The sequence below is a fragment of the Aplysia californica genome, unplaced genomic scaffold, assembly GCF_000002075.1.
Source record: "Aplysia californica isolate F4 #8 unplaced genomic scaffold, AplCal3.0 scaffold00817, whole genome shotgun sequence".
NCBI classification, from domain to species: domain Eukaryota; kingdom Metazoa; phylum Mollusca; class Gastropoda; order Aplysiida; family Aplysiidae; genus Aplysia; species Aplysia californica.
Window position 1 is genome coordinate 104,921 of NW_004798087.1, and position 9,477 is coordinate 114,397.

Below are 9,477 nucleotides of genomic sequence, written 5' to 3' on the forward strand. Positions count from 1 at the left end.
ATTATATATATTATAGAGCTCTATTTTCTTTTCCTTTTTTTCAGGTAGGCATGTAATTGTGTATGTTGATTTCTCAAAATTCAATTTTCCTGATATTGTCAAACCTTTTGGAACTGATGGCGGACGCTGTGCGTCTGTGTACAGACAGGCCTATAATATGGTGTAACATATTATCTATATTGTTATGTAGCTATAATGTTCACATGTGTTGCGGTGTTTAAATACACTTCAGATTAACCTATCGCGGTAGTCAAAAATTAAGCCCCCCCCCACCCCACTTTTTTAATTTCATAAACTGATAAGTAGCACACTCCTTAATTAGAGCCCTGCCTGTAGAATTCTGTGAGACCTGCTTATGCAAATTACAAAAGAGCTTCATTCGAGCAGATAAAAGCATAGGTGCATATAAGGCCTTTTCCAAAATAAAAAATTCTGCCTTTAAAATCAAATCTAAATAACTTTTTGACTTTTTGAGTGCCACCGAAAGCGCTAATTTTGACCCCCCCCCCCCCCCCCCCCATGAATGATTGTTGTTTTTGTGGGGGGGTTTCAATTTTCAAGCGTCAGTTCTGGAGTAGACGCTGATGAGCATTGAAACGTTTGTTTTTAATTTTTTAACTTAAAAAAAAAAAATTAGTAGATCTAAATCTGGTAATAAATCAGTTTTGTACTGAACAAACACACATTATTTCCCAGTTTACACTACCCCGTATTATAAACAATAACAACTAATGAATAAGCAATTACAAATCAAGAAAGAAAGATCTACGACCCAGATCTGATGCGCGAAGCGTGACGAACGCAGCATACACGCAACGCGCACGCATGTGTCATCATTCGGCCAATAATCTGAAGCAGAAGTCAACCTGAACTGGGCCAGGCCACGGGGTGGGGGGGGGGGGAGGTGTAGCCTACAGGCTCGAGAGCGACGTACTTTTGTGTGCTCTACGTCATCATCTCGTGTGTATTTATGACTTTTTTGTTTCCTTCAAATTACAGACATTCTGCTTCGACCGAGAGACTCTGCTTGTACTCTCAGTGATTTCATGCTTAAGTAATAAATTTGGGATGCCTTCAATGAAGTACAAGTTTACAGACACACGCAAAATAGAGGGTGTGTCTTCGCCTCTCTCAGCGCAAGACCTGGTTTATTTTTAGAATTCGGCCAGTCGTTCGCCAGCGCCGCGCCGTCACGCGTAGTGACGTCATGGATATGTGTGTACACGGTGCACAGATCAGAGCCAAAGTGTTTAGTTTGTACAGGCATTTTTGGAATCTGGCATTTGACATAGTGATTATTGAAACATTAAACTAATTGTCTGCAAAAGTGTACTAAAATTCGATCGTTAGAATGTTTGAAATTGGCGAAAATTATATATAGGTCAAAAGGTTAAAGGTCACGTGGACCCTTGTCTTTCAATTTGTAGTCCCCGTCGTTCACAGGAACATTACATGACGGTGAGTGTTTTGTGAATATTATTTCGCTGATAAATTTTGTAGTTTCACGACGGACGTTGTCAAACCTACGTTCACGGGCATCCCTATGAGGGGTGTCCCCAATAGTTACTACAATTATGTATCTATATAAATGAGTTTTTACATTATTGAGGTCAGAATTTTCCCACTGCAAACATGCATAATTTTATGGAGCTCATCAAAGCTCAAAAAAGCCGCCAGTGGGTTGTCGGACTGTGTCAAATTCTGGTCCGTGATGAACTGAGAGTAATGCACTGAATGAACTACATGTTCTCAGCTGAAGACGCTGCAATTGATATTATTGAATCAACAAGACATGTGTTCAGCAGGCCATTGATAGTACTAGAGAACAGCGTTCACCAAGAGTTACAAAAATCATTGGCATTTGGTGGGGGATCCATTTTTTAAATTTTTTTTAGGGGGGGGAGGAGAAACGAGACCTGATAGTGATAGCCTACCCGCGACGAGTAGGCTACAGATTATTGACTCTGGATCAAGACCAAGAGTCTATCTAGAATCTAGTCTAGAGTATGGAAACAAAAGGCCTAAGTTCTTGGCCCAGGTACAAGATGCACTTCTTGAGGTACAAAATCTAACTGAATATTAGATTCTAGATCTAGATCTTAGATTTAGATCTAGACTCTTAAGTTTCTCAAGTCACAAAAATACTGGGGTTGTGATCTGATCTAGAATCTAGCCTAATCTACTAATCAGTCTGATCTGTCTGTCAGATTCAGAGCATGCAGGATTAGCAATTCAATGTAGATTTCTACTTGCTAAAAAAGTGTCTTTTAGATTGTCTGAATTATAAGTCTACAATCTATTCTATCTAGACTATAGATCAAGACCTTCTAGCTTTCACAACTGGCTGTGTGATCTTACTGTTAATTTTATCATACCGGTACACTTAAAATCAACTTTTAAACGATGTTATGTTCAGGGACAAGATTCTGGAACTTGAGAACTACATCTAGAATCTATTAGCAGGACTAAAAGCATTCACAGAATTATCGAATAAAAATGTTTATGGATTTTTATACAGTGAGGTCAAAAATTCTATCAATGTTGCACTTTGCACAACAGTTTGTATCAATATGAATATATATATATATGTCTTACCATATATATAGATCTAGATCTAGATATATAATCATATTTTTCCAAAACAATTGGGGCTAGAATCTAGCTAGATTCTAGATCTAGATTAAAAACACTTCTCTATGAATTAATTTATAAATTACTATAAAAATCTCCGCCATGTGGAAAATGTGATTATTCACTGCACTTCCTGCTTCTCACACACATTTCTACATGCATGATGACCTATCTCTATATCACAGCTCGTCAATTTCAAGGAATAATGTTATATTATAGGGAATACTTTTTTTAAAAAAGTGGCTATTCTCACCCGCCCGGAAGTTCTCGCAAGATCAACTCCTCCCCTCTTCTCTCTCTCTCTGTCTCTTTCTGAATACTGTCTGTCGGTGTGGACGATCAAATTGACCAAAACAAAGTTTAAAAATGATGTTAAAACACAAACGTAAATTAATTTGGTTGTCTACAAAGATGCTACGGCTATTTAACTTTTCGAATCGAGCCGAACTACGCGGGTCGCCATTTTGTTTTGCCCGGAAATTATCGCGCTACTCCTCTCTCTCTTTCTCTCTCTCTCTCCACTGCCCACAGACAAAATTGTACGCTTTCAGTAGGCTACAGTTGTAATGAAGTAATGGAACGTTTGTTCAAGGCACAGAATTCTACAATTTTTCTGTTATCACAGTGTAGAATTCTGTGGTTTAGGGTGAACGCAAAATTTGGTGAACGCGCACCGGGTGAGAATAGCCACAAGACTCGCCTGCACTATTCTCACTCCGGGTGAGAATAGAGGTGGCCTTTTCTTTTTGGCCGGCACTATTTCTCCGAATGTTCGGGAAAATAAAGCTAGGCACTAGATCTATATCTCAGAACGTTCGGGAAAATTAAGCTAGATTTAGGTACTAGATCTATTTCTCCGAACACTCTGAAATCACATCCTTTCCCGCAAATTTAGGATATTATATAGATTTATAATTATAGTAAGTATAGGCCTACCAAAGATTGTTCGTATACAATATGATTCAATCGGTAAAACAAATGTCCGCAGTAAATATTGTGTGGTATTAAGTGCGTAAGTGGAGAGTGAGGAGCGTGAGTGTGTTTGTTTTTCGGGCTTTATTTCAGCCTTTATTCCAGCCTTTATTCAGTAACGGTTCAAAGTATACAAAAATAGAAACACAGGATCCATTCACTCCAGGGCACATGAGTCGTTCCTCTCTTTCAGTTTCACTCATTCATTCAATACCCGTGTTCTCTCTCGCGGCTCATCCCCGTCCGCATGACTTTCACACCCCACCCCTCCCTCCAGGTACACACAAGGAAAATGTCACTCATTCCCTTGCACCCTGCGAACCATGGACAATAATATTAGCAAAACACTGCCTTAGCCGCATTCCTTTCGTTCGTGAGCTGTGGACCAGGCCAGGGGGGTGGGTGTCGTCGCCTTGTAGTTGCTGTCGCCTGTGGATACACTCGTACATTCTTCCTTTTACCTGCTCTGTCACTCACACTGTCTCTCCATCCACAGCTCAGCTCGTCATACGTTCAAAAGTTGCCCACTGGTCATGTTTAGTTAGTGTGTGTACATGTGCATGATGGTGGTGGGTGTTAATGAAGGTTGTCTGTAGGCGGGCTTGCCATGCGGTGTTCCTTCCCAGACCAGAGGCAGAATTATAAAAGTTGGCGCCGAACTCCCGCAATAAATAGGCAAAAAATCACGAGGCCGGAAACCGTTCGGAGAAATAAAGATTGGCACTATTTCTCCGAACATTCGGAGAAATAGTCACTTCGGTTTGTTTTTGCACTAAAGGTTCTCAAAATATGTTTTAAAAAAGCATAATATCGCGATTCCCCCCCCCAAAAAATGACGGAACTGCTTTTAAAGGTATTATAATTATATTGCCTCAGCTGTAATCCTTTAAAACGTTTAAACCACTCACTTGGATTTGTAAAAAATTAGTATTTGTTAAGGAATTTTCTTAAGTTCTGTTGAGGCTAATTGAGTCATTGTAAGCTGTTTGAGTAGTGGAGGAAATATTTGACAATAAAAAGTATAAGTTGCGCCGTGAATTTTTGACAGCACTATAGACATTATTTTCAGGAAAACCTGTTCATGTAGGCCTAATTGAAAGTAGGACCTGACCAATTCAATTTAATTCTTTGAATGCAAGGTTCATCCTACGTATTCTACTTAAAATGTTGTGTTTTACCAAGTCTTAAATTCTTTTTTTTTTTTTTCTTTAGGTTCTTCTGATTTCAATCTCTATGCCTACACATTGAATGTGCATGGTATTGGATGGTGTTGCTGGTAGGTCTAACTTTCCTGTCCCTCCTCCTCCTTTTTATAGCCTGAGGTCACCAGTGCAATACAAGTGTGCTACAACTCCTTTCAATGAAAGTTGAACATACTTTTTAGATCTTGTTGTGAGCGTAAATAAATACATGTATTTTTTAAAGCCCAGGAAACATTTACCAATATACCTATGCCCAGGAAACATTTACCAAATACCTATGCCCAGGAAACTTTGCATGTGGCACTTCTGCAGGCCAGCGAACAAACAAAAAATGAAATACATGTATTTAAAAATCTTGATCCAGTAATAACATTTTTTTTCTCCTTTTGGGCCTTAATTAAAAACAGTTCTTTGGATGCATACACACACAGAATCACTAAAATAAATGACTTACAGTAACTTTGCCTTCAAATTGCTAATTTTGAGACTGTGACACCTTCCTGCCCTCACATTTCAGCTTTTAAAGCTTGAGGATTTCATCCCTCTATTGTCTAGAGCTCTTCATATGCTCCATGTAATCTGGAAAATGACTCACTCCATCTTTTCAATCGCCTTTCTTTAGTGTACGTTAAAGTGCATTTGTGAGGCAGCGTGGTGAAGTCAGGCGCTCATCAAAACATGCAAAGTGAAGAAACTAGCTTTTTTCCGCAGGTTTGGGAATTTTTGTAGAATTTTTTTTTTTTGGCTTCACACCTTTCATGCATTTCTGTGTGGATTGTCCTGAAAACAGTTGATTTAAGGCTTAAGAGATGCAAATTTTCAGTTTCCATGGGCTCTCAAGCTTAGGAAATGACTCAGCTTTAGCAGCCATCTTCTCGCTAATTTTACCTCTGAAACAAGCCCACCCCTCCTCCTTCAATTACCAATATCTTGACTTGTATCCAAGATAAATTAGATATTGTTTTCGTCCAAAGCAAGGCAAATGGACAAGCTTTGAGATGATAGTAAGTAACTCCATGTGCCCCAAATTGACAAGAGCCTCATTTCACCAGGTTGCCTCACATTAACTAACTGTAAAACTTTCACATGGTAGAAAGATACCAAAGGAAAGGTTTTTCACAGTACCAAGTATACAGTGGAGTACCGTTAAACAGAACATGGACATGGTGAATTTGAAAATGTGGTAAACGGAAAGAAAATGAAATCCTCTATTTTTTCTTCATTATATATGAGTAAACTCTTTAAACAGAAAACAGGGCTAAACTGAAGGAAATCAGGCGATCTAGATTTCTCTAGGCAGACTCCCATGCATATATAAAAGTTGGAGTTTTGGTACAACTGATTGTATCTGCAGAGCGTTGTGCTGCACTGAAGTACAATCTTTGATAATCTTTTATTGTAATTATTGGTAAATGTGATAGCATGATTGATGATCAAATGTGATTATTTAAATGACAGAGTTTTTTGTCACCAGGAATTTTTTGGTACTGAAGTAATTTTTGTCCAAGTTTATATTGATCTTGAATTTGTTTTGTCCAACAGAATGATCTTTGGCAATGAGGAAGAAACGACCAAAAGGTGTTCCACCAAATTCAAAGAAACTTTTCTCCATGTTACATTAGCTGTGGTAAGATATTTTACTTTTTCTTTCTGTTTATCTGTTCTTGTTTCACTGTCACTCGATTGAAGCTGTCAAAAGTGGAGTCGCAATTTTGTGAGGTTGAAAATAAATTAGTTTTGGGTAACTTTTGCTGAACGCACGCTGGCAGTTTCAGGAAAGGGTTGGGTAAAATGAAGCATGAAAGGCAAGGGGTGGACATGACTACTGATTGTGATGGATTAATTTGGTGACAAGCTCTCATCTCTTTCTTCACATACACACACACACACACACCTGAACTTGTGGCTGAGCTCTCATTCCATCATTTGGACAGACTCTCAGGCAGATAATAGGTGGGGCTGATCACAGATTAGGGGGTGGGGGGAGGGGTTCTTAGGTTCAAGAAAGTGGTTTGCACAGGGAGGGTTCCTGCACCCTCCTCCTTGACTTCAAGGAGTCCTTGAAAACTCTCTGAATTTGAGGATCCTCCTTGAAAACTTCCTGAATTTGAGGATTTATTCCAGTTCTAGTGCCAAACTGATCCTAAATGAATTGTTCATGCATATATTTATATATATTTGTATTACTATCGTGTAAATGCAAATGTCCTTCATCTAAGTTTAAGTTGATTGTCAGGTTCAGTCGGTAAAAAAACAACCTTGTCGACTGCACAGATGGCTCTTCTGGAAAAGGAAAAGTTGTAGCATGCAAACAAATTTTTCTACCTTAATTTTTCTGTTTCCTGCGCTAATTTCAGCTGGAAGTTGAGTGGTGCTGGTCTGTGATGGGAGAAAGAATGGGCCGGACTAATGCACGTCTAGTGTACACGACTTGAGGGAGGGTTGTTTCTTTGTTTTGAAAGCCACCTTTTATATCTATAATGTCTGCTAGCTATTGTTGAAAATGGGAGCATTTGTTGAACTTAGTATTCTTAACAACTTCTGCAAGAAAGTAAAACCCAATGAACCCAAGACTCTCAGCCACCACCCGGGCTCCCAGGCAGAAGTCAAGAAAAACAGGCATGCTGTTAGTATTGTGTTAGTACTCGTGCAAAACAACAAATAAAGTACTAAAATTGTTCCAACTGTCCTCTCTCCTGTACTGCTGCTTGGTGGGCCGATCTGTTTGTCTGTCTACTTCTGGGGAGGTGCCAGGTCTATAAATAAGTCATGTCTGTTTACTTCTGGGGAGGTGCCAGGTCTATAAATAGGTCAAGTCTGTTTACTTCTGGGTAGGTGTATATATAGGTCACCCCTAACGCCGAAATATGGAGGTTTCGGAGCATGGACATTTCAGCTGCCCCTGATGTGTGGGGGTTTCGGGTCCGTTGGGCACCCTGGTGTACGGGGGTTTCGTTTCCGTTGGGCTGAAGAATTTCTGAACGAGAGTAGTGAATCCGAGAGGCTTATTCAGTATTCAGATTGAGTAAAGTCTGGACAAATGTTCCCGCATCCGATCCGGACTTTAGGGACTGCCTTGTTAGTGTTTTCTCCTGTACTTTGGACTCTACACTTTTGATTTTATATGATGTTTTTTCTCTGGTTGCAGATCTCCCAGTGATAATATGGATGCGGATGGATCTGGATTCCCGTTCCCGCAAGGGTCAGATTTTCCTATGTATGTCTGTTCTGCTTTCTCGCTGTGTGGTTGGTTGTCTTCAATGTTTGCTTTGATTGTTTGAGTTTTGTTCTGTAAACTACTGCCCGGTACCGAGAAAAGATACCGCTCGTTGGCTTGACATAACGAGTAGCGAGAGTGAGAGGTGTCGACGGAAAGAGCGGCACAGCCAGCGAGAAATGACACGCAGACAGAGTGTCACCCATCACCGTGCCGTCCTGTGTCTGAAACTGAAAGGGAGGGGAGAGGGTGGCGAGACGAGGCAAGTGGGGAGTTGATCTAGGCCTAGGTCTCCCAACCTTCCTTCACCACCTGCGCCTGTGCAACAGGGTTAGCCTAGTTTAGATCCCTGCCACGGCCGGCCTTCTTGCTGAGCGAGCTGTCCGTGAACAGCACGAGAAGAGAAATTGGTCGCGAGACGAGAAGGTCTTTTCGCTCGGGAAGAAAAAAGCACTTCCCGCCCGTCTCTACTACTAAACATAAATGGGTGATTAATTGTGAGCAGTTGGCGGGTGGTGTAGTGCTCTGGTGTGGTTTGCTCCTTCTTTCCTATCAGACAGTTATCTTCCTTATCTCTCCACACTCCTCCTTCTTTCCTGTCAAACAGCTATCTTCTTATCTCTCCACACTCCTTCTTTTTGTGTTTGTCAACTGTCTAACACCCCTAAATCTTTGGCACTTAAAAGACCTAATTGAGTTGAAAGTGCTGTAAAACCCTTACTAAAACAACTAGACATGTGTAGGCCATTTTGAAAGATAGCTTTTGATCCAATGGTATGGGTGGCGAAAATGCGATGCCATAGACGGACATGCGTACATCTAAGCGTGGCTTGTTCCTTCCTGGGGCCATGAGTTGAAGTGTTGTTAACCCTATACGTACGTCGTGTTTTACTATCATATCCATACGATGTGGGGAACTCTGTGCCACCACTTTCCAAAGAGAAAATTCACTCGTTAATCCGATCCGTACACTTTGCATAGCGGTCTGTCAAAATGAATTTTTGAGAAATACTGAAAATTTCAGAGATCTCCTTACTAGAAGTATTCTAAAATGTGAAGAATACAACCCCGGGGGTGCAAAAGGACCCCAGGGCGTACGGATAGGGTCAAAAAGTGGGAAGACTTTAATTCAATGGGCTTTCAAAAGTCGATGCTTGTTAGTACGTTGTTTTTGGCTAATTTGTTGCCTTTTTACTGTTTGTTAGTTTGCTGGTGAAAGCTGTATTCCTTGCCCTTTGCTTTCTCCATGCAGTCTGTACCTTGTGTCTGTGTGTGTACCTTGTGTCTGTGTCTGTACCTTGTGTCTGTGTCTGTACCTTATGTGTGTGTCTGTACCTTGTGTTTGTGTCTTGTGTCTGTGTCTGTACCTTGTGTCTGTGTCTGTACCTTGTGTCTGTGTCTGTACCTTATGTGTGTGTCTGTACCTTGTGTCTGTGTCTTGTGTCTCTGTCTGTA

The 9,477-nt window shown here is 40.5% G+C and overlaps 1 protein-coding gene across 1 annotated transcript in view; it reads left to right on the forward strand.

The window, feature by feature from the left end:
* Nucleotides 1–925: 925 nt before the first annotated feature.
* LOC101856933 (mucin-17) overlaps nt 926–9,477 on the forward strand; it is a gene marked incomplete in the record, with an annotated part of 50,956 nt that continues 42,404 nt past the window's right edge. The window contains 4 exon segments of the mRNA XM_005109802.3: nt 926–1,458; nt 4,816–4,879; nt 6,348–6,432; nt 7,954–8,007. Of these exon segments, the coding sequence (XP_005109859.2) occupies nt 7,970–8,007 (38 nt within the window).